General features: G+C 35.9%; 2 protein-coding genes across 2 annotated transcripts; one reads left to right on the top strand and one right to left on the bottom strand.

Moving 5' to 3' along the window:
* Positions 1-57: 57 nt before the first annotated feature.
* On the bottom strand, positions 58-3,982 carry LOC134841986 (alpha-N-acetylgalactosaminidase-like). The gene is made up of 4 exons (XM_063858115.1): positions 3,772-3,982; positions 3,039-3,280; positions 1,932-2,281; positions 58-883 (listed from the first exon to the last, which is right to left on the bottom strand). Exons 1-4 carry the CDS (start codon positions 3,876-3,878, stop codon positions 299-301), a joined length of 1,284 nt encoding a protein of 427 aa, XP_063714185.1. The 5' UTR covers positions 3,879-3,982; the 3' UTR covers positions 58-298.
* A 17,834-nt stretch (positions 3,983-21,816) lies between these two features.
* On the top strand, positions 21,817-25,249 carry LOC134841680 (craniofacial development protein 2-like). Its single transcript, XM_063857715.1, has 2 exons — positions 21,817-21,898; positions 24,531-25,249. Exons 1-2 carry the CDS (start codon positions 21,817-21,819, stop codon positions 25,247-25,249), a joined length of 801 nt encoding a protein of 266 aa, XP_063713785.1.
* Positions 25,250-26,335: the final 1,086 nt, after the last annotated feature.

Here is a 26,335-nt window from a genome sequence, read left to right as displayed (position 1 = left end):
TGATGTAAGGTTTTCAAGTCTTTGCGAAACCAATATTCAATTGAGATTTATGGCTTTTGATCAATCAAGTTACCGTATAATTATGCAAATATTTTACACTCAGATCTTCGGAATTATCTTCGAACACCAGACCAATAGGCTTTTGAATAGTTACGAGTTTATCAATAGTATTTGTTTTCAAGTAAATTTTTCAATTTCAATGCACGCCATGCAAATAATTGAAAAATTTTACGTCTTATAGGCGTTTATAGAAAATATTCATATTATGTCCACTAGACAAAAGGTTAGATGCAAAAACTTAGTGACTTCTGCGATATATAACTTTTTCGGGAACAGCTGAGCTTCCGATCTTTTTCTGTTGAACGATCCACACAATTGCATCGAATGCAGCAACGTACACTTTAATTTGAGTCTGCCAGAAAATTGGAACTGAAACCAGTGTATTTCCTGTGAAGGCATCGGTTAGAAGAAAGCCAAATCCTTTAGGTGGCTGGTCAATTCCTAACGACTTCAGTGAGAAATAGAGAAGAATTGTTTGGTCATCAGATTTAGCGTGAAAAGTGCAGATAGCGTATTCTCCAAAAGTATGGTCCCCAAGCTCTTTGAGCCATACTTGAGTTGCGCCATTCGCTTCACTCATGACCTGTTTAGCCATTTGTCCGAGGGGGTCCTGATTGATCCGGATCAAGTATCGATTCAGCAGAAGACTGAGTTCTGCTTCATTTATGGATCGGAGGTCGGAAGATACAATCAACGGGGCACTCCACATGCACCACATTGCCATCTGGATCTTCTGATGTCCAAAAGAAGTTCCAGGGTTTCCAACCATTAACTGGTCCGGATCGACGAAGTGCCCTGGTCCGCTGTATTTTGCAAATTTATCCTAAAATTTTGATCATAATCCCTGTGGTTTGTGCATTTGTGCTTTGAAAATGCAGCTCTCGTTGAACGTTTAATAACTTTTCATCTCATTCTAAATTTGTGTTCAAAGCGATATAAATGCATTATCAGACTGGTCAGAAACTTGATCATTTTATTTTCAAGCCACAAACTTATCACCATACATTTTATGAAATTATAAGTTTACAATTTAGTGCGGCTTGGGAGAATACCGAAAAGGCATCAACCTGTGTGGTGGTTATGCCATTTAAAAACCTCATTTTAGTGAAAATTGTCTGAAATATAAGACCAGTTAATGGCTTACATTTGACGCAAACAGCCGGTTGAGTGAATAGTTATTTTATCAGATAATAAAAATAAATCTGATTTTCATGATTTTTTCCGTTGTATATGATTTCTATTTTAAAATATAATTGGATCAGCTGCAATGCGTACTAAAAGGGACTATTAAAAAAGTACTGGCTACACGAATACAACCGGATATTTAAAAAATAGCTGCTATGCAGCTACCGGTAACATTTTATTGTTTCGACCACTTTGCAAAGCGGAAACGATTTGGCGTCGGGTCTTTGGTTTTTTTTGGCGCAAAATTAGTTTTTATGCCGCATTTTTAGGCTACTACCGAGTTTTTTCTAACAATTCTTTTAACTTTCAGCAATGATATCTGTGAATACATGCACACCAACTGTTTTCGGGGGCGGATTTAGGGGTTGGGAGGCGGAGGTGGACACCCTCTCGCTCAGGGATTATTTCATGACCTCCATTTTTGGCAAGCAACCCTAAAATTTTACTAAAGACAATTTCGGCGTCAATATATACTATTTTTACAGGGGAGCACGCGCCAAAAAATAGGCGAATTTTGGCAAAAAAAAATCAAAAAGTGCCCAAAAATTTGATTTGGTCGACCTTAAAAATTTCAATTTTCTTTAAAATCCGCCCCCCCCCCTCTCAAGAAAATCCTAGATCCGCCCCCGAATGACTACCCTTGTCATTTTATGATTAGATTATCAAAAAGCAAACGTTTGGTATACCTGATTAGCTGCATAATACATAATTTTCTGGAAGATACCGTGCGCGTCCCAGCAGTCATCCATGTCGTGGAAGTTTCTATACTGATTACAGTATAAGTTAACTTCAGCGTAGCTCACATTTGCATCATAATAAGGCCATTCGCACACGTATAAAATATCCCGGCCGGTATCAACGAGTGACTTTGCCATCTTTTTATAGCCTGCTCTCAACCCTTCGAGATCAATGTTGCATCCATCGAACTTCAGCATGTCTACACCCCATGAAGCGAATAATTGTGCGTCAGTGTCTTCGTAGCCTTCACTTCCAGGATATCCATCGCATGTGATTGACCCGACATCTTCATAAATACCTAATTAAAAGCCAGAACCACCTTCAGTGGCGTGCACAGAAATTTTTTTTAGAGGGGCGGTTTTTCGAAAACTTTTACAAAATTTTTGAGACTAATCAGCCAGAAATGTTATACCAAAGGGAAGACCCTGAAAACCAGAATTGAGGGGGGGGGCAGGGGTCCCCCCCTTCCGGCACGCTACTGACCACATTAGTACCAATTTTGTTTAGCATATGAAATGAAATGCTTTGTTTGTCTCGAGTTGTTTCGAATATTGAAATGCCACGAAAGCCAAATGTAAAAAACAAATCCAAGAAGTTTAAAAAGTATTTTTTATTAAATTGATTATGTTGGTCAACATTTTTAATACAGGCCAACGGGTTTAAATAGCTCCGATCAAGTACTGGGAAGTATCTTTGTATTAATGTGTTTTTTTTTTCACGTCAATAAACATCATTTAGGCTCAGTGATTTATCGTTCATATTGAAACCATATTTCATCATGGCCTGAGTTGCAATAAAATATTTGCAAAAATGACTTACATTTTTAGTTTTTCGCTATCGCAAAGAGCTAATGTGTCAATCTCCCATCATACCATGAAAGTTTTTGGCCTTTATGATACAAGAAACTATTTCTATGAGTAGAAGCGACTCCGTCAATCTTACAGCCCCTTTTTTCAAGACCCACATCAGCCATTCAAAAAAAAAACAAGCTCTTCTTAGGCCAGAACGCTGTTTAAAAAAGATAAGAACTGCAATGTTCATGGCTGCAATCATACCCAGTTTCAGTCCTCTCTCGTGCATGTAATCAGCCAGTGCCTTTATTCCACTGGGAAACCTATCCGGATCGGCTACCAGATGGCCATCTGCGCTTCTGTTCTTCATGAGCCAACAGTCGTCTATGGCGAGATAGGTGTAGCCGGCATCCTTCAAGCCAAAAGTGACCATCGCATCCGCCATCGTCATGAACAAATTCTCATTTATGCACTCATTAGGAAAGTTCACGCAATCCGTTTGGCATCTAAATGCAGAAAAACATTTTGAAGTTTAAGATGCTATCTGAGTTTCTCTGCGAAATTAAGTAGAAGTTACAAATCAAGAACGGATTTGAGGCGTGGCGGGGACGCCCCTTCCGTAGGTATTTGAACGCTTCTACCAACCAAAGGGTCCCTTCTGAGCTATTTTACGAGAGTCTATTTAGGTCGACTCTTTTGCGTCAATATATCCTTAAAGTTCAGCAAAAGTTCACGCCAAAAAACAGCTTTGAGCAAGAGAATTTCCAAAAAGTTCCCCAAAATCCGCCCCCTTCGCAAAAATTCTCAATTCGCCCCTGTACAAGTTTTATACTTGTAGTATTATCCCGTGCTGGGATGTTGTGCCCATTTTTTAAGGTGCTCATTTATAGGGACAAAGCCACTATCGTATTGATTTCATCTTAGCTTAATCAATACGAACGGGCAGTTTTAGAGCGATGTTTGAACAAAATTGGGCGTTTTGTTCTTTCAAATGTACCTGAATCTTTCCCAACTCATGAACCCCATTGTGGGGGTTAGCCCCATTCCATTATTCTCAGTAGATCCCAGCTGAACAAATAGTACCATGAACACAATTGGTATCATGATCAAATTGAAAAGCTGCGTACAAATGACAATAACTAGTTTTATATTGAATCTGGAATGAACAATTAAATCTAACTACTGTAGAAGTTTCAGCGTATTATCAAAGTAATCTCTGATGAAATAGTTTCAATATATAATACCAGGGGGTGTGGATCACCCAAGTACTTATAGCTGCACGGCTGAACCTAGCACACGCACACATCTTTTATAGAAACAGTTTCATTAGAGATTATTATTATAGAGCTTCATTAGAGATATTAGGCTCAGATTTCTAGTTGATAATATAAACGAGAAACTTTTTTACAACCAAAAATGCGATAGGAGTCGAGCTCGTCTGATAAGTAGAATATTGAATGGTTTTGTGGGAACGAACTTTTGTCAATAGTTTTTCTTGTTCATATTAAGCATTTCACGCGTCGTCATTTAACTACTAAGGCTGAGAGTTAACAAGACTGCTCGTATCAGGGCAAAACCCGGGATGTTCCGACTGCTTTTTAAGGTCTATGGAGCATTAATAACATGAAAAACTTGAATGTAAAAAAAAATAAAATAAAAATTAAAAAAAAATTGAGATTTTTTTGTGAAAACATCCCCCCACACACCATATTGAGTACAAAGTGATAGATTTTGCTCCTATTAACAAATCGATTATAGCATATAGGCTTCCTTGAACCAAATTGGAACGATTTTTAAGACGGATTCAATCTTCGCTTACGCGTTAATAGCGCGAAATGTATCGCGCGTTAATTGTACCAAATTGGCCAAAATGGCAATCTTTAAGCCCCCATAACTTTACGAAAAAGATCAGAGGTGAAACATCTTTTCAAAGTTAAGCTCAAGACAACAATAGCTTTCGAATGATAAAAAATTCCGTCAAAAATGGATAGATAAAGTGGCTAGTCGAAATTTGTCCGAAGAAAAAAAAACCACCCAAGCGAAATGTTCCGTTATTTTCGTTACGGAAGTCGGAACCAAATCAATGGAAAGGCTCAACATAATTCAACCAAAAAGTAAATCGTCAGTATCAAAAAGAACAAGACTGCTCGTATCAGGGCGAAGCCTTAAATGTTCCGACTGCCTATTAAGGTTTATGGAGCCGTAATAACATAAACAAATTAAAAGTAATAAAATAAAATGAAATTTTTTATGAAAGTCATCCCCAACACGCGATATAAAAAACAAAAAGATAATTTTCGCTACTTGTAACAAATCAATTATGGCAAATAAGCTTCATTAAACTAATTGGAACGATTTCTAAGACGGATTAACTCTCCGCTTACGCGTTAATAGCGCGAATTATATCGCGCGTTAATTGTCCCAAATTGGCCAAAATGGCAACCTTGAAACCCCCATAGATTTATGAAAAAAGATCACAGGTAAAACATTGTTTCAAATCTAAGCTGAGGACAACAATACCCTTTGAATGATAAAAAAATGAAGTCAAAAATGGCTAGTTAAAAGCCAAAGTTTGTCTGAAGAAAAAAAACCCACCCCGAGCACAACTATTCCGTTACTTTCATCAAAAGTCGGAACAATAACTCTTATGAGACAAAATTATTGACCAAGAAGCTCAAAATGGTATACCTATTTAAACTCCCAAAGAGGGCTTTTTATGCACTTAAGTTATTCATTACTACATCTTGAAATAGAATTTTCGAGTCAGATTGACTAATCTGACTGACCAATTTTTCAGCACCCCAAACGCCATATAAACTGCAAAAAGATAGATTTCGCTCTTTTTAACAAAATAATTAATCAAATAAGCTTCTTACAACCAATTTGGAACGATTTCTAAGACGGAATAAATATCTGCTTACGCGTGAATAAAGCGAAATATATTGCGCGCTAATTGTCCAAGATTGGCCAAAATGGCAATCTTTAAGCCCTCTTAGCGTTACAAAAATGATCACAGGTGAAATATCTTTTCGAATTTAAAATTAGGTATACAAAAACTTTTTGCTTACCAATACCAATATATAAGAAAAATAATGTCAAAAATGGCTAGTTAAACAGTCGAAATTATCTGAAGAAAAAAAACCACCTCGAGCACAATTATTCCGTTACTTTCGTTACGAAAATCGGAACAATAAAATCTAAAATTAGGCTAATAACCGCGCAATTATGATAAGTGCGTGCTGGTTGCTTGCATAAGACATGAAACATGACAATGTCTAGTAAATGGCGCTCTGTTGAGCCTTTAATCCAATTAAAGAATAATGTAGATTTGCTTTACAACTGACTATCTAGAACCAACCGTAAAATCCCCGAACCAGTTCAGGGGAGATTAAGTAGCGGTTTTTGAGAATGAACTTTGTGGGCAAACTATATTGATCTAATTATATAAAAAAAGATTAACCGACAAAAATTATGAATAAAAACTTATATACGTAATAATTCGTTTAAGTTAACTATTACAAATGAAAATTTTTTTGCGAGCTTCATTGAAAAACGCAATCAACTTTCAAAATTAAGACATGGCTAGAGGAGGTGGTTCTACGGTTCTACGGTAGGTCCTTGAGGGGGGAAGAGGGGAATTGTGCGACTGTGCCAATATCTACACTTAATCCAACGGTGATGTCTCCTATGAAGAGATATGCAGGCTACACCCTTCAGATCTTAAGTGAAAGTTGTATCTATCAGTTTCATTTACAAAAGTAAAATCACTCCAAAGAAGGTTACAGCCAAAGCATCAAACAAAACTTCTATTGTGGTCCAAATTTTTGCCCAGGGAACCAATGCAAATATGATTTGCATCCAATGCAAAAAAAGGCAATTTCTATCTGAAAATTAACCTTGTCAACTGAGTTTTCAAATGTTACAAAGTCTACTTTTATATACTTATACAAAAAATTCTTATTTCAAGATAAATTTAACTGCTTTAAAACGAAGAACTTCTCCATGAAAATTAGACTAAACAGATACTTAAAAGGATAGCTAGATTATTTCAAATCGAATCGATATCTAACTAACAAGATCTCACGTTGAAAAATTGAACTCCTGATTTCGGAATTGCTACCATCAAGAACATTTTGCAACAAATTCAAGTCCATATTTGAGTCAAAACTGCTTTTCCAAAAAAAAAATTAGATTTTTAAATGCACCTGTTACGTATTTTAATATGTTTACTTGTTAAAGCAAATACCTGTCTCGCCATGTTCAAATTATTTTCCAAAAGTTGACAATAACTGAACAGCTTGAACACAATTGATTCGGCTGTAAAAAACGACTTTGCATCAGAAGCAATCTTATCGGAGCAGTAGAACCTTTTGAGTTCGTTTTAACTAGTTTAACATCGAACCTCATTCTATCGGAAAAGTTTTATTTTTGAAAGGTTAAGCAACATTTTGATACCACATCACCATCTATTGATCATTAGGGGCGTGAATTACGAGGCCTTACTGTGCATTTTGTGAATTGTAAGCTGATTCCTCAACAAGGACACTCCCATTGTTTTTATTTTGGTATTTCATTTTCTTCATCGTTCCGACAAAAATTTAACATGCTTAAAGACTTGTTTCTGGAATCCAGGAACATATAAACACAAAACTGTGCGCCTATCCATTCACAATTTGGACTCGTAATTTGAGACTTAAATCCTCAAAATGTTGCCATAGGTACACATGTTTGACAGTACATCCTGTTTTGAACTCGAATCAATAGAGAAATTTTAAACTCGATTCAGTAATTTTAAACCAAACAGTAGAAAATTAGTTTAACTACATGCAATAACTTGCTTGCCCAATTTTTGTTTTATAAATTGGAATTTTTTGATTGAAAAATAGTCGGAGTAGGAGAGAATAAATTTCTCAAAATTATGTATATCCATTTTTTCACGTTTGTCGTTTATCATTTTTATACTGAGTTATGTTGTTGTTTTTTTTGCACGCGTAATTCCTGAAGCAGCTTTGTTGGGGTGGGTGCGCTAGTTGATTATAGTGATTTGAGCACCAAATTAATCAAGACTCCTCGTATCCGACAGCCTTTTATGGTCTATGGGGCAGTTATAGCATAAAAAAAATAAATGTAATACAATGAAATGTAATTTTTTTTTCTAAAATTTGAATTTTTTTTTGTGAAATTCAGCTTGCCAAACGCCATATAAAAAACAAAAGGATAGATTTCGCTCTTTTTATCAAAAAATTACTCAATAGGCTTCTTGCAAACAATATGGAAAGATTTCTGAGACGCATTAAATCTCCACTTACGCGTTAATAGCGCGAAATATATCGCGCGTTAATTGTACCAAATTGGCCAAAATTGCAATCTTTAAGCCCCCATAACTTTACGAAAAAAGATCAGAGGTGAAATATTTTTTCAAAGTTAAGCTCAAGACAACAATAGCTTTCGAATGATAAAAAAACTCCGTCAAAAATGGCTAGATAAAAAGTCGAAATTTGCCTGAAGAAAAAAACCACCCCAAGCGAAATGTTCCGTTAATTTCGTTACGGAAGTCGGAACCAAAACAATGGAAAAGCTCAACATAATTCAACCATAAAATAAATCGTCAGTATCAAAAAGAATAACTCTTATGAGACAATATTATCGACCAAGAAGCTCAAAATGGTATACCTATTTAAACTCCCAAAGAGGGCTTTTTATGCACTGAAATTATTCATTACTACATCTTGAAATAAAATTTTGGAGTCAGATTGACTAATCTGGCTGACCAATTTTTCAGCATAACATATGCACTTTCAAGAAGTTAAACTAGTAATTTGGTTTGCAACCGTTGACGTTTGAGTTTGATATATTGTTCAGTTAAAACAAACCTTCAAATTTTTATTAAATAAAATGTAATTTTTTTCTAAAATTTGAGATTTTTTGTGAAAATCAGCAGCCCAAATGCAATATAAAATACCAAAGGATAGATTTCGCTACAATAACAAAATAATTAACAAAATATTTAGGATAACAAAATATTTAATCAAATAAGCTTCTTACAACCAATTTGGAAGGATTTCTAAGACGGATTAAACCTCCGCTTACACGTTAATAAAGCGAAATAAATTGCGCGTTAAGTGTCCAAGATTGGCCAAAATGGCAATCTTTAAGCCCCCATAGTCTTACAAAAAATGATCACAGGTGAAATATCTTTTCGAATTTAAAATAAGGAAAACAATGCCTTTTGAAAGATATAAAAAATAATGTCAAAAATGGCTAGTTAAAAACATTCGAAATTTATCTGAAGAAAAAAAACCCACCTCGAGCACAAATATGCCGTTACTTTCGTTACGAAAATCGGAACAATAAATCCTAAAATTAAGCTAATAATCGAGCAATTATGATAAGTGCGTGCTGGTTGCTTACATAAGACATGAAATATGACAGTGCCTAGGTAATTGGCGCTCTGTTGAGCATGTGATCAACACAGGCCTTTAGTCCATTTAAAGAATAATGTAGATTTGCTTTACAACTGACTATCTAGAACCAGCCGTAAAATCCCCCAACTAGTTAAGGGGAGATTAAGAAGCGGTTTTTGAGAATGAACTTTGTGGGCAAACTATATTGATCTAATTATATAAAAAAAGATTAACCGACAAAAATTATGAATAATAACTTATATACGTAATAATTCGTTTAAGTTACCTATTGCAAATGAAAATTTTTTTGTGAGCTTCATTGAAAAACGCAATCAACTTTCAAAATTAAGACATGGCTAGAGGAGGTGGGTCTACGGTTCTACGGTAGGTCCTTGAGGGGGGAAGAGGGGAATTGTGCGATTGTGCCAATATCTACACTTAATCCAACGGTGATGTCTCCTATGAAGAGATATGCAGGCTACACCCTTCAGATCTGAAGTGAAAGTGGTATCTACTAATTTCATTTACAAAGGTAAAATCACTTCGAATAAATTTACAGCCAAAGCATCAAACGGCTCGTTTTCCTCCCCCCCCCCCCACCTGCGAATTTTAACATGTAAATTTGTTGACCTTAATGTCCGATTGTTATGAAAATTTACATACAGACAAATAAGGCAACGACAAACATATTTGGTCTCAATACTCAACCTCGTAGAACCATTCGTTATACTAATATATCGAAGCTCGTGCGAGGTGGGGGGTGTGGAAGGAAAAAGAGCCCATCAAACAAAACTTCTATAGTGGTCCAAAATATTGCCCAATGAACCAATGCAAATATGATTTGTATCCAATGCAAAAAAAGGCAAACTCTATCTGAAAATTAACATCGTCCAACTCAGCTTTCAAATGTTACAAAATCTATTTTTATACTTATTGGAACCAGTTCTAAACTAGTATTTATAAACCAATTATTTTATTGATGGATTATCACTATAAAATATTTATAATTAACCAATCATATTCCATCTCTAACATTGACACTTATTTGTAAGTGCTGAAGCTACTTGTAGTTTCAGCAGCAGAACAATTAGAATAAAACTTTCAATACAGTTGTTCTCCTTCTGGATAAACTCCAAGAACTAACTCGCACAAACTAGTATACACTAGATCTATTGAGAGGTGAGATACAAGAATAGGATTAAGATCGGTATTAGACTAAGAAGTTGCAAGAATCTATCCGGCCGAAAATAAGATAGCGTGACGAGCAGACGGTATACCTTATCTGAAAATACTCTATGAGTATAACCAATAGGTCATCCCTCATTATACAAAAAAAATTCGTTATTTCAAGATAAAGGTAACTGCTTTAAAATTAAGAAATTTCCATGAAATTTAGACTAACCAGATACTTAAAAGGATAGCTAGATTATTTCACATCGAATCGATGTCTAACTAACTAGATCTCACGTGGAAAAATTGAACTCCTGATTTTGAAATTGCTACCATCAAGAACATTTTGCAACAAGTTCACGTCCATATTTGAATCAAAAATGATTTTCTTTAAAAAAATAGACTAGACTTTTAAATGCGCCTGTCATGTATTTTAACATGTTTACTTGTTAAAGCAAATACCTATCTCGCCATGTTCAAGTATTGAGAATAACTAAACAACTTATGCACAGTTGATCCGGCTGTAATAAACGAATTTGCATCAGAAGCAATCTCATCGGAGCGGTAGAATTTTTTCGCAGAGTTCGTTTTAGCTAGTTTAACATCGAACCTCATTCTATCGGAAAAGTTTTATTTTTGAAAAGTTAAGCAGCGTTTTGATACCACATCACCATCTATCGACCATATGAATCACGAGGCCGAACTGCGCATTTTGTGAATTGTTAGCGGATTCATCAACAAGGACACTCCTTTTGTTTTTTTGTTCTTTCATTTTTTTTACAAAATTTTAACATGCTTAAAGACTTGTCTGTGGAATCCAGGAGCATACAAACACAAAATTGTGCGCCTATCCTTTTCACAGTTTGCACTCGTAATGTGAGACTGAAAACCTCAAAATATTGCCATAGTGCCATCCAATTTGACAGTACATCCTGAAGTCGGTTTAATAGGGAAATTTTGAATTCGAATCAGTAATTTTAAAGCAAACAGTAGATAATTAGCTTAACTACATGCAATAATTTGTTAACCCAATTTTTGTTTTGAAAATTGGAAATTTTTGATTGAAAAGTAGCCGGAGTAGGAGAGGAAGAAATTTCTCAAAATTATGTATATCTTTTTTTCACGTTAGTTGCTTATCAATTTTATACTGAGTTATGTTGTTTTTTTTTTGCATGCGTGTTTCACAAAGCAGCTTATACATTTTGCATGCGTGTTTCACAAAGCAGCAGTTGTTTATAATGATTTGAGCACCAAATTAAACAAAACTGCTTGTATCCGACTGCCTTTTACGGTCTATGGGGCAATAATAACAAAAAAAATGAATGTTATAAAATAAAATGTTTTTTTGTTCTAAAATTTGAGATTTTTTGTGACAATCAGCTCCAAAAAAGCCATATAAAAAACAAAAGGATAGATTTCGCTCTTTTTAAATAATGAATTACTCACATAAGCTTCTTACAACCAATTTGGAATGATTTCCAAGACGGATTAAATCTCGCGTTAATTGTACAATTTGGCCAAAATGGCAATTTGTAAACGCCATAACTTTACGAAAAATGATCACAGGTAAAATATGTTTTCAAATATGTTTTCAAATATATCGCGCGTTAATTGTACAATTTGGCCAAAATGGCAATTTGTAAACGCCATAACTTTACGAAAAATGATCACAGGTAAAATATGTTTTCAAATTTAAGCTCAAGACAACAATACCTTTTGAATGATATAAAAAATTCCGTCAAAAATCGCTAGTTAAAATATCGAAATTTTTCTGAAAAAAAACCACCCCGAGCGAAATGTTCCGTTACTTCCATTACGGAAGTCGGAACAAAAACAATGGAAAGGCTCAACATAATTCAACCATAAAGTAACTCGTCACATGAATGAGTTATTCCACGAATAGAATAACTCTTATGAGACAATATTATCGACCAAGAAGCTCAAAATGGTATACCTATTTAAACTCCCAAAGAGGGCTTTTTATGCACTGAAATTATTCATTACTACATCTTGAAATAAAATTTTGGAGTCAGATTGACTAATCTGGCTGACCAATTTTTCAGCATAACATATGCACTTTCAAGAAGTTAAACTAGTAATTTGGTTTGCAACCGTTGACGTTTGAGTTTGATATATTGTTCAGTTAAAACAAACCTTCAAATTTTTATTAAATAAAATGTAATTTTTTTCTAAAATTTGAGATTTTTTGTGAAAATCAGCAGCCCAAATGCAATATAAAATACCAAAGGATAGATTTCGCTACAATAACAAAATAATTAACAAAATATTTAGGATAACAAAATATTTAATCAAATAAGCTTCTTACAACCAATTTGGAAGGATTTCTAAGACGGATTAAACCTCCGCTTACACGTTAATAAAGCGAAATAAATTGCGCGTTAAGTGTCCAAGATTGGCCAAAATGGCAATCTTTAAGCCCCCATAGTCTTACAAAAAATGATCACAGGTGAAATATCTTTTCGAATTTAAAATAAGGAAAACAATGCCTTTTGAAAGATATAAAAAATAATGTCAAAAATGGCTAGTTAAAAACATTCGAAATTTATCTGAAGAAAAAAAACCCACCTCGAGCACAAATATGCCGTTACTTTCGTTACGAAAATCGGAACAATAAATCCTAAAATTAAGCTAATAATCGAGCAATTATGATAAGTGCGTGCTGGTTGCTTACATAAGACATGAAATATGACAGTGCCTAGGTAATTGGCGCTCTGTTGAGCATGTGATCAACACAGGCCTTTAGTCCATTTAAAGAATAATGTAGATTTGCTTTACAACTGACTATCTAGAACCAGCCGTAAAATCCCCCAACTAGTTAAGGGGAGATTAAGAAGCGGTTTTTGAGAATGAACTTTGTGGGCAAACTATATTGATCTAATTATATAAAAAAAGATTAACCGACAAAAATTATGAATAATAACTTATATACGTAATAATTCGTTTAAGTTACCTATTGCAAATGAAAATTTTTTTGTGAGCTTCATTGAAAAACGCAATCAACTTTCAAAATTAAGACATGGCTAGAGGAGGTGGGTCTACGGTTCTACGGTAGGTCCTTGAGGGGGGAAGAGGGGAATTGTGCGATTGTGCCAATATCTACACTTAATCCAACGGTGATGTCTCCTATGAAGAGATATGCAGGCTACACCCTTCAGATCTGAAGTGAAAGTGGTATCTACTAATTTCATTTACAAAGGTAAAATCACTTCGAATAAATTTACAGCCAAAGCATCAAACGGCTCGTTTTCCTCCCCCCCCCCCCCCCCACCTGCGAATTTTAACATGTAAATTTGTTGACCTTAATGTCCGATTGTTATGAAAATTTACATACAGACAAATAAGGCAACGACAAACATATTTGGTCTCAATACTCAACCTCGTAGAACCATTCGTTATACTAATATATCGAAGCTCGTGCGAGGTGGGGGGTGTGGAAGGAAAAAGAGCCCATCAAACAAAACTTCTATAGTGGTCCAAAATATTGCCCAATGAACCAATGCAAATATGATTTGTATCCAATGCAAAAAAAGGCAAACTCTATCTGAAAATTAACATCGTCCAACTCAGCTTTCAAATGTTACAAAATCTATTTTTATACTTATTGGAACCAGTTCTAAACTAGTATTTATAAACCAATTATTTTATTGATGGATTATCACTATAAAATATTTATAATTAACCAATCATATTCCATCTCTAACATTGACACTTATTTGTAAGTGCTGAAGCTACTTGTAGTTTCAGCAGCAGAACAATTAGAATAAAACTTTCAATACAGTTGTTCTCCTTCTGGATAAACTCCAAGAACTAACTCGCACAAACTAGTATACACTAGATCTATTGAGAGGTGAGATACAAGAATAGGATTAAGATCGGTATTAGACTAAGAAGTTGCAAGAATCTATCCGGCCGAAAATAAGATAGCGTGACGAGCAGACGGTATACCTTATCTGAAAATACTCTATGAGTATAACCAATAGGTCATCCCTCATTATACAAAAAAAATTCGTTATTTCAAGATAAAGGTAACTGCTTTAAAATTAAGAAATTTCCATGAAATTTAGACTAACCAGATACTTAAAAGGATAGCTAGATTATTTCACATCGAATCGATGTCTAACTAACTAGATCTCACGTGGAAAAATTGAACTCCTGATTTTGAAATTGCTACCATCAAGAACATTTTGCAACAAGTTCACGTCCATATTTGAATCAAAAATGATTTTCTTTAAAAAAATAGACTAGACTTTTAAATGCGCCTGTCATGTATTTTAACATGTTTACTTGTTAAAGCAAATACCTATCTCGCCATGTTCAAGTATTGAGAATAACTAAACAACTTATGCACAGTTGATCCGGCTGTAATAAACGAATTTGCATCAGAAGCAATCTCATCGGAGCGGTAGAATTTTTTCGCAGAGTTCGTTTTAGCTAGTTTAACATCGAACCTCATTCTATCGGAAAAGTTTTATTTTTGAAAAGTTAAGCAGCGTTTTGATACCACATCACCATCTATCGACCATATGAATCACGAGGCCGAACTGCGCATTTTGTGAATTGTTAGCGGATTCATCAACAAGGACACTCCTTTTGTTTTTTTGTTCTTTCATTTTTTTTACAAAATTTTAACATGCTTAAAGACTTGTCTGTGGAATCCAGGAGCATACAAACACAAAATTGTGCGCCTATCCTTTTCACAGTTTGCACTCGTAATGTGAGACTGAAAACCTCAAAATATTGCCATAGTGCCATCCAATTTGACAGTACATCCTGAAGTCGGTTTAATAGGGAAATTTTGAATTCGAATCAGTAATTTTAAAGCAAACAGTAGATAATTAGCTTAACTACATGCAATAATTTGTTAACCCAATTTTTGTTTTGAAAATTGGAAATTTTTGATTGAAAAGTAGCCGGAGTAGGAGAGGAAGAAATTTCTCAAAATTATGTATATCTTTTTTTCACGTTAGTTGCTTATCAATTTTATACTGAGTTATGTTGTTTTTTTTTTGCATGCGTGTTTCACAAAGCAGCTTATACATTTTGCATGCGTGTTTCACAAAGCAGCAGTTGTTTATAATGATTTGAGCACCAAATTAAACAAAACTGCTTGTATCCGACTGCCTTTTACGGTCTATGGGGCAATAATAACAAAAAAAATGAATGTTATAAAATAAAATGTTTTTTTGTTCTAAAATTTGAGATTTTTTGTGACAATCAGCTCCAAAAAAGCCATATAAAAAACAAAAGGATAGATTTCGCTCTTTTTAAATAATGAATTACTCACATAAGCTTCTTACAACCAATTTGGAATGATTTCCAAGACGGATTAAATCTCGCGTTAATTGTACAATTTGGCCAAAATGGCAATTTGTAAACGCCATAACTTTACGAAAAATGATCACAGGTAAAATATGTTTTCAAATATGTTTTCAAATATATCGCGCGTTAATTGTACAATTTGGCCAAAATGGCAATTTGTAAACGCCATAACTTTACGAAAAATGATCACAGGTAAAATATGTTTTCAAATTTAAGCTCAAGACAACAATACCTTTTGAATGATATAAAAAATTCCGTCAAAAATCGCTAGTTAAAATATCGAAATTTTTCTGAAAAAAAACCACCCCGAGCGAAATGTTCCGTTACTTCCATTACGGAAGTCGGAACAAAAACAATGGAAAGGCTCAACATAATTCAACCATAAAGTAACTCGTCACATGAATGAGTTATTCCACGAATAGAATAACTCCTATGAGACAACTTTATCGACCAAGAAGTTCAAATTGAAATACCTGTTTAAACTCCCGAAGAGGGCTTTTTATGCACTGAAATTATTACTTTTACAGCTTGAAATAAATTTTTCGAGTCAGATTGACTAACCAGGTTGACTAATTTTCCAGCATAACTTATGCATTTTCGAAAATATAAACCAGTATTTTGGCTGGTAACCATTGACGTTTGAATTCAATATATTGTTCAGTTCAAACAAACCTTCAAATGTTTATTCCAAATATTACTTTGAAGATTGATTTCAGCTCTTCAAATATTTTTAAAAAAATTGTAGTTTTAGGGAAAACCTGATTGAAAACTATACAAGACTGCTATTATCAGGGCGAAGCCCTGAATGTTCCGACTGCTTTTTAATGTTTATGGAGCAATAATAATATAAAAATTAAATATAATAAAAGAAATGAAATTTTTTTTTATAAACTTGAAATTTTTTATGAGAATCATCCCCCACACACCATATAAAGTACAAAAGAATAGATTTTCAACCTTATAACAAATCATTTGTGTTAATAAATTTCTTTCAACCAATTTGCAATATCTGCTCATGCGTTAATAGCGCAAAATATAGCGCGTTAATTGTCCCCAAAATTGGTCAAAATGACAATCTTTAAACCCCCATAGCTTTATGAAAAAAATCACAGGTTAATTAATTTTTCAAATTCAAAATTAAAAAATCAATACTTTTTGAATGATATAAAAAAATTGTCAAAAATGGCTAGTTAAAAAGCCGAAACTGTCTGAAGAAGAAAAACCCACCCGAGCACAAATATTCCGTTACTTTCGTGTCGAAAGTCGGAACAATAAGGTCTCGATCAACTTGCAAAAAATTTGGATAGTATAGTTTTGTTGCCTTTCTTCTCTCATTTTGCCGCAATCAAATGATATAGTGTCTTGACCTTTGAGTTGTTTTTGTGAACACCGATTTCAAATAGTTGTTTTTGAAATATTTTTCATTTTTTTGTTTGAAAAGTAAATATAAAAAAACTGTTTAAGAAAATTCGCCTCTTTTTTAAAATTCTACTACAGAACTGACATTAATTTTTCTCGCTCTTGAAAAAAAAGCTCGTGTATTTTTCACTATTTCCGACAAAATCAAAACAATAAACAAGTAAACGAATTCAAATATTTTCAGTTCAGCAAAAACTGACGGTAAAAAATTTTGCTCGTTTTGACAATAAAAAAACGATCTGAAACACCACCATGAAACTCTTATCAAACTTAAAAACGAGCATAAAAATTAACAAAAGGAAAAGATTTTGTTTTCAAATCACTTAGGGTATCCTACGCTACCTGAGCGGGTAGTAGCCCTAGTCTTGAGCTCTGGGGGAGTTGAAGAGCACCACTTGTACGTAAATTTCAGGAACATACCATTTCAGCCATCGTGAACATATATATTTCCCGTCCGACTGTGCACGGTTATACCATTTCTTGCCGTCAAAACTGTCGTCTGCAAACAAATACAGGAAATCTGCGCATTGTTGCCCAAGCAGAAAGTATTTCGACCCTAGCGCCTCGAAACTTCGGTAGGATGCGAAGTCACTGGCGTAGTAGTCCGGTAGTTCGAAGAACTTTCAACCCAGCAAAAAATATACTGAGGTTCGTCCGTCAACTTACGGGAATCAATTGTTGAAGTGACGACTCGCTTAAATCTGCGTACCATTCCTTCCCATGAACCACCATGATGTGGGGCTCCTGATGGGTTAAATGTTAAAATTATATTTTATGTATGAGGAGCTATGTTGCGCATTTACTTCCCTCACAAATGCATAGGAATAGATCATTTTCTACGCCAACGAAATTGATTCCTTTTGGGACCAAAATATGGATGTTGTAACAGTAGGCGTAAGAAATTGCTGTAAATCTGTCAAACAATAGCTTTTGTTTAAAAAGGGTACGATTTCAATATGAACGACTTCTTAGGTTGTTTCTTAGGCAGTTGAACAAGAATGATCTGCTGTTTCAGAGCTGCGCCGGATGATTTGATGATAGGGACAAAAGTAATCCACAGAGCAATTGTTGAAAGATTGTTGCTTAAATCCCAAATAATCAACCGGTAGATCCGACATAATCGGTTTTAAGGCAGCGGTTTTCGTATAAGGCTTATGACACAGTCTTTTTCAATGAACCGGATTATAAAACGCAACTTGAGTACCACGAATGAAAAAAGTGAATCGCGGAACGTAAATGATCAATGCTCTGAAAGTGATGCTCGCAGTGGAAATGATAGATAAACAAGACTAGTAAGGGATGACGACCATTCAAGAGATTACAGAATGCTCAGCATTGAAGGCTAATTAGCCGGCGGAGCTTATAAGGTTATTTGGACACAAAAATAGCAAATAGGTTGCACTCCGACTGATTGACTTGACGTTGTTTTTTAGAAAAACCATAACAACGTTTCTTCCGCAATCTTAAGTTCAGATGGGTCGATTTTTGTCTTATCTGAGTTATCAAAAGGTTTTTTGGCTGGGCAGTAACCGCAACCAGTACGCGAGAGTTCGGTGCAAACGACGGAACGAGCGTAGGGCGCTCCAAACGTCATAGTGTGTTTGGGCGCCTTAGTATTAGCTACGAAAATAACGGTGTCGTCAAAAAAATCATTTTCAATGACGTCTGTTGAAAGATTGAACGGCCAATCATTTGTAAAAAATTTCAAATTCTCAGCTGAAATGCCGCGGCCTCCGCTCTTTGCAAAATTAACGCCACTAGCGACATGAGACCTTTACCAACCTTGGTTAAATCAAAGGCGTGTTTCTTCCACCCGATTGCTGACAAAGATGGGAAGTTTCTCTTTCGAGACAAACCACTGAAGCAACGTGGTGCTATAAGAACTCATGAATGTGTTAACCGCTTCGATTAATAATCTTTTTTGAAGATCATCTTTAAGACGAGAATCAAGAAGAGCGGCATCTAACTCCAACTTCGGAATGGACAATGCCTTCCTAGGCGCAACCCTGACCAAAGACGAAAAAAATCGTAGTTTTTTTTGTTCAAGCGCGAACACAACGAATCGAAGTCCTGCGAAACACCTCCTGGTAGAAGTCAACAAGTAAGTGTAAATCAATAATTTTGACCGAAACATCGAGATAATGCTGCACAAGTCTTTGACCGAAGCCTAGCGCAGCATTATTGTGATGTTTCCGTCAAAAATATCGATTTACACTTACTTGTTGACTTCTACCAGGAGGTGTTTCGCAGGACTTCGATTGGTCGTGTTCGCGCTTTAACAAAAAAACCTAATTTTTTTTCGTCTTTGGCAATGTCATGGTTGCGCCTAGAAAGGCCTTGTCCATTCCGAAGTTGGAGTTAGATGCCGCTCTTCTTGATTCTCGTCTGAAAAATGATCCTCAAAAAAGATTATTAATCGAAGCGGTTAACACAGTTATCAGTTTCCGTTCCAATTACAGTACGTTTTTGATTTTGTAGTTCGGCTAGTAGCGCAAAGTCTGTTAAGTAGCTTTCGAAGTCGTTGGAACCGGTGAATGCCTCCGTTAGTAACATTTTGGGAACGAACACACCATTGCCATATTTATCTCTCTCCCTTACTCAATTATTATTGTTTCAGATATCCTCTTTTTTACCCCTTGTTTTTCTAGGTCTTAACCCCTGACTTAATTTTGAACTAACGTTGTCTAAAATACCGTCTTTCCATCTACACTATATTTGCTGATCGACCATTTTTGGTCAGTTCAAAATTTTTTCAGCTTTCTTTGAATTCTTGTTGTTTTCTCTGTCGCAACTGTAGTAGGACGCGTGTATCACTGCGAAGTTTTGTGCAACAGTTTAGTTGGAAGGAAACAATTTCGAGTTAGGTTGGAAGGAAATAATTTCAGTTTTTTGAAAAAATTAGCTTCGATTTATTAAATTTTAAATATTAGTTAGTGCAAAGATTGAATAATTGTCAAACTGGTTTCGGGAGATTCAAAGTTTTTCTGATTATCTTGAGTTTCCCCGTTTTTCTCTCAAAAACTGATAAATTTAGCTTAGAAAAATATGGAACTTCTCAACTTTGCTTCTATGTCCTTGCCATTTTATCTTGACAATTGCTTACAACAATTTTCTACCAAATGACAAGACGTTTGAATTAGTGTCATTATCATAAATCAATGATGTCAGTTCTCGGTTATCAAAAATTCTCAAAAATGTTCAAGTTTCAACCTTGATTTTTCCTTAGAACCACTTCCGATTCACTAAATAAGGAGACTTAAGTGAAGATGGATATATACTTCCTTTATTAGCTTCTAAAGATCAGGGTGGCAGCGGCCGTAGCACTGCGTACACTTTGTAAGAAGTTGAGGTCATGTACCGAGGTATCCCGGGCAGGTATACATGTCTAAGAAGAAAATCTCCTTGGCAATTTAGGTTTTGAACACTGTATGTGTTTTCGGCACGATAAAAGATAATCTTACTTTCGAAGAAATTTATCATTTGCAGAAACAAGGAAACAAAAGCATAGCTTAGTGAAAGTATCAAATCATAGCTTCGTTTCAGGTCAAAGCTTACTATTTCTTTCACCTCCGATTTATTCTGTGCAGGGTGTTAGTTTTCTTTTTCTGATGGGCTTGATTCCCAATCAAATGATGCTTTAATTTATCCACGTAAGCCTTTACTTTTCTCTAGTTTATGAAGTTCCTATGGTTGTTTGACTGGTTGATAAGATGAAATTACCTCGGTTACCATGATAATTTCTGATTTTCTGACTTAGAATTTTTTGTTTAGCCGCATCGAATTTCTTTGCGTGTGAGTGTTTTGAGTAGTACTTCAAAAAATTGCAAAGCCGTATATGAAAACTTGGCTCACCTGGTGTCTCAAAAAAGTCGCTTTAATTATCGGTTTGTAAGTTTTGTTTGATGGCAATTGAATTTTTCTCTGCCTTTGGCATAGTTTTTGGTTGTATCTAGGCTTCCATTTTGGCATTAATTAGCAATTGTTGCAACTCTCTGTTTCGCGTTTATTTTAGAGTAAGTAAATGGTTTTTTATAATTATTTAAAAAAGACACTTTTTTGCCAGGTGAAAGTATTTTCAAATGTACGAGTGTAAGTGTAATTTTAATTTTAAAAAAATAATAATTGTTAACTACAGGAAACTTTAGTTGATAGTATCACAAGGTAACGGAAAAAAAAATTTCACTGAAAATATGAAGTCTTTACATGAGATGTTTTGATAATTTGCCTTTGTGGATCTTCTTTAAATTAAACTAAGTAATATAAAAATGCTTTTGCTTTTCTAATAGGCTGTTTTTAGAATCGATTTTGTCATCAAGTAACCTGTTCCAAATTGTTACTGATTTTCCAATTCAATTATTATACCGCCGTTTTTGATGAGTTTCAATTAAAAGCTCGTTTAGAACTGTGGTCTCGCTAGCTTTAATATTAGTAATTTAAGAGGAAGAAAAACATTTATTTTCATAGTTGAAATACACTTGAAGTGGATAAGGTCGTAAAGAAAAATTGTACGCATAAATTTAACAGATTTTCCCCCAAAACTTTCCTCAAAACCAAAATATCAAGAACATCAAACAATAGTGAAACTTAGGAAATTACTTCCAAAAACTTTTATGGAACAATCCTGATTATTGTAACAGTTTTATTTAAAAAGTTTGTTATACACGTTATTTGTGTCTGTGTGTTCAGCGCTTTTTGATCATTTTAGCGACATGTCTCACAGGTGGACTTCTGGAGTGCGCAGAAAGTGGAACTGGCTTGAGGAGACTGATGGCGCTGGACCTGCTGAGCTCGGTTGAGATTTTGCCTTGTTTTTGGTTTTTGTAGATCGATTTGAAAAATTTAATTTATCTCAACTCTCTTTGTTGATCTTTAAAATTCTCCTGAACCGCTTATCATGGGCCAATTCATCCCCATAAATTCCAGTTAAAATCCATTTTTTTTTAGCTTACGCTGCGCCAATATGAAGAAAAACAATAAAGAATGTACAGGCAAAGATTGCTTAGAACCGTCAGGCTTGTAAATTGGCTTAGATGTAATTGTTGTCTTAGCTGCTTATCAATTGGTTAATATTTCATCTTATCGACACAATGGTTTTAAAGTTCTTCATGCCTTGATGTATAATCTAGTATTAAAGCAACAATAGATAATGATTTAGTGCTAGACAATTATAATAAAACTTACATCTCAAAATTGCGAGTACTCACGAGAGTACCAAAAGACCGGCTTGCTCCCTTGGCGGCGAGTTTACTGGTTAAATAAAGTGAATGACTTCTACAATAAAGAAATTGTTACAAAATGGCTAGTTTTTCAAAAGTTTTTCTTGTTTTTTTTTGCAACCCAAAAAAAGTAGACAGAAACAAACCACAAGCATGAGCTTTTTGATGAACAAAAAAATCAAGAAAACGCCGTTTCACTTCAAAACCTCATCCGTAAGTTTCAAGCCATAAGTGTAGTAAACTCATCCGTAAGTCTAGTAAACTCAATGAAGGAAAGATAAAAGGAGAGATACGATTTCCTGCTTCAGATGACAAAATTGCACTATTTTTAATTGATAACTATCAAAAATGTTGTATGAACACTCACAGTGAGCCAAATTTGCAGCTCCACATAAAAAAAATTTTTTTTTGTGATTGAATTCGATCTGTACGAATTGATAATGTTATTTCCAAGGAGATCAGGTACACGCTCAGATAGAATAAATTCTCACATTTAAAGGTCTTGTTCGTAAGACGAATCGAAGTGCAGGATTCGTTCTTTTGAGGTTGCTTACCGATCTGTAAAATACCCACACCCTTATGAACTTTTTCTTATTCGGCGCCGAACTTATTTCCCTTATAAAGATAGACGGAGACTTTAGACCAATTGGCATAGACAACACGCTAAGACATATCGCATCTAAATGCGCCGCAAGCAAGGCCCTTCCAGAGCAACAAAAAATTGAAAACCTACAGGTCAGGTGCGGCACAAAACAAGGAGCAGAAAAAAAGCTGCACACTCAATTCAAAACATAATTGAGCGCGATGACAAAACAACAAAACTCATTGTTCTTATAAAACTAGGCTTAGAGAATGCCTTTAACTCTCTAAATAGAGAAACGATGCTGAATCTCGTTTTTTCAAAATGTCCAGAGTTGTACAACTACACCCATTGCTCGTATAGTAAACCTAGTTACCTTTTTTTAAAGAATGCTCTAATTTAATGTCAGAGAAGAAACTTCAACAAGGCGAGCCTGAACCTTCAACCGTTTTTGCGGAAACAATCTAGATACTAGTCAAACAGCTAGAGTCAAAAATCAACATCTGGTGTTTATGAGATAAAAATTTAGCCAAAAACTACAAGCTAGTACTCCGGACATCCTGAAATCAAAACAATCCTATGGCATGAACAATGAAAAATGCGAACTTTTTTTTCGGGACCGACCATGAGTACACAACAAAACTCAGTAACAATTGAATTTCTAAAAACAAAATGAACCAAAACAAACAGAAAAACAAAAAAAAGAGCTTCCTACAATCGGATCATTCTCGCTGAACTTTGTCGAAAAGAATTGCTCGACAAAAAATTCAATAGCTTGAAAAAATCTTTGATGTCATTGACAAACATGACGCCCATTTTGGTACTTTCTTTGAGAAAAGATGCCGAAACTCCAATATTTCTGGTGCGTACGAGCCCTTGCTTCTTGCAAACCGATTTTTGTTTTGAACGCTACGATGAAATACTACGAAACTCGTTGTGCAAGGTCATCAATGTGTCAACGGATGATAACCAGTTTTGAAAAGCAATTATCCGGCAGCCCAAGATGGGTTGGGTGTTTCTTCCGCTAGTTTACTAGCTTCACCCGCTTTCTTAGCCTCAGCAGTACTATGAGCAGAAAACGCCTGACGCGAAAGCTTTGGCTTGGATTTTGTTGATGAAACTTATAAGGATGCGCTTAAACGGAGGTTTGAACTTGGAAAAAATGAAATGGCTCCGGAAAACAAGACCCAAAAAATGGACAGCTAACTTTCGACAGCGGATTGCAGACTTGATTTGAAGACTTGATTTAGACAAAAGTATAAGTATTTAACGCGTTCCAAGATATATTTGGCTCCCAATGGTTAACCGGCAACCCGTGCAAAATCCTAAGGTTGAAAATATTGAAATAACAACTTCAATTAGTGTCTAAGATTTGGAAACAGCCTAAATGCGTAAGCGGAAAAGACTTTACCGAAGATGGTTGGCATGGCTTTTCCTGCCTAAAGTGTTCACAGACATTGTCAAGGCAATCAATTCTGAATGCCCTCATAAAGCAGGGTATATCTTCGACTAAAATTCTTTCTGTTTTAGAGCCACAACACCGCTGCAGTACCGATCAGAAGGGAACAGACGGTTTGACGCTCATTCCATGGGCTATTGTAAGCAGCTTTTTGGGATGTAACGGTAGTATACTCCCTCGACCCCAGTAGGATTAGTGCGGGGTCGGTTAGTAACCCTGCTACGGCTGTCACATGCATCTGCGCCTACTCTCCAATAGAGGACAGCGACGAGGAGGAAAAAGACCGGTTCTACGTGTCTCTCCACGATCTTCTTCTTTATGACCCACTGAAGGACGCCCTACTGATCAGAGGCGACTTAAACGCCGAAATCGGCCAGCCGGCTGATGGAGAAGGAAAGATCATCGGGCGCTTCTCAATTGGAGAAAGAAGTGCTAACTTCTACCTGCTGAACGACCTCGTAGTCGTCACCAGCACGACGTTCCGCAAAAAGAGACACACGCTCCACACTTGGACTTCAAACGACCACAAAACGAGGAACAAGATTGATCACATTGTCATCTCAAGACGATGGCGCTACTCCCTAAAAAACATCGACAACATCCCAAAGTTCAAGTCCGACAGCGACCACAGACCAGTAGTCTCCACCATACAGCTGAAACTGAAGTCCTACACAAACAGCTACGCGTCGTCACGTATGACCTCGCCAACCTCCGCAAGGACAAAGACTCCACCGCATACAAATGAGCTGCTTGACACGGCGGAAACTAAGGAGTACGTGGACGCGATGTGGAGGCAAATGAAGGACATCATACACTCAGCGGCAGCAAAAACCATAGTGTCCGCGAAACGCATAGAAAACCCGTGGATCAGCCACGAGACCCTCTAACTGATTGAAAAGAGAGCCCGGGCCCGCAAGGGTTCTTTAAAAGCCTTCCTACGACGAGAAGTCAAGAAATCGGTCCGAAAGGACAGAAAGGCGTTCTACGACAAACTGGCTGAAAATATGAACCACGCGGATAACACCCGTGACAAATCAAAGGTGCACTCAGTTGCTAAGAAACTTTTCAGTAAACCTAGTGGGCTCAGCGAGAATATCAAAGACTCACAGGGGCAGCTCGTGACGGACGCTAACGAGAGGATAGAAACCTGGGCAAGGCTCTTCGAACAACTGCTCAACACACCCGCTCCAGCGGAAACTCACAAGGAATTGAGCACGGCTAAACCTTTCTCTGGCGTAGACACGGCACTGTGCCAGTCGGTCATATCTGGAAGTTTGACCTTGAGGAACACGAAAATACGTGATTTTGGAGTGAAGTTTTAGTTCTCAAAAATACTTGACGACGCGTAGCTGTTTGTGTAGGACTTCAGTTTCAGCTGTATGGTGGAGACTACTGGTCTGTGGTATTTTGAGACCTGAGTATGGTGACGCTCTTATTTTCTAGAGTGGGTGATATTTTGGTAGTAGCCTTTAAGCTGTAACGGGTTCTAGTCTGATGTCGCAAGCGAACCGAATTGGCTCCGACCGTTTTTGAGGTAGAAAAACACAAAAGATAGTGTCCCTGACTCTTGAGCCAATAGTTATAGGGCCTATTTTTCTTAAGCCTCATATGTGACCGAAGTAGGCGACTGTTACATAGTGTTTTTATGGCGCTCCTGGGTGTTTTTACGACATCATGACTACGGAGTCGAACCCACTTGACACAGCTCCGGGCTGCATGCCCATTCTAGAGTACTGGTGGTACGGTTCAGCGGGAACGTGTAAACTTTCCGGTTGTACCGTGATAGCTTTTTAAGAAAACTTGAGAAAACTTCCTGGTACGCTCTCCGAACGAGGCTTAGCTAACTGAGTAGGGGGGTAACTAGGGGGACAAAAACACGAGCAAAAAGACAAAGAGCGAAACAAAACAAGAAAAAAGTATAGAAGAAGGAACAAAAACCATAAAACAAAAATGACAGTGACTTTGATACCAGA

This window comes from Symsagittifera roscoffensis, chromosome 3, assembly GCF_963678635.1.
Source record: "Symsagittifera roscoffensis chromosome 3, txSymRosc1.1, whole genome shotgun sequence".
NCBI lineage: Eukaryota > Metazoa > Xenacoelomorpha > Acoela > Convolutidae > Symsagittifera > Symsagittifera roscoffensis.
The sequence above is the reverse complement of the archived record's forward strand: the minus strand, read 5'-3'. Positions and strand labels throughout refer to the sequence as shown.

Coding starts and splice junctions, on each gene's coding strand:
- LOC134841680 (XM_063857715.1), top strand. CDS start 21,817: ATGTCTCACAGGTGGACTTCTGGAGTGCGCAGAAAGTGGAACTGGCTT. Junction 21,899..24,530: donor CGCTGGACCTGCTGAGCTCG/GTTGAGATTTTG, acceptor ATGTAACGGTAG/TATACTCCCTCGACCCCAGT.
- LOC134841986 (XM_063858115.1), bottom strand. CDS start 3,878: ATGATACCAATTGTGTTCATGGTACTATTTGTTCAGCTGGGATCTACT. Junction 3,281..3,771: donor ATGAGTTGGGAAAGATTCAG/GTACATTTGAAA, acceptor TTCTGCATTTAG/ATGCCAAACGGATTGCGTGA. Junction 2,282..3,038: donor CGAGAGAGGACTGAAACTGG/GTATGATTGCAG, acceptor GCTTTTAATTAG/GTATTTATGAAGATGTCGGG.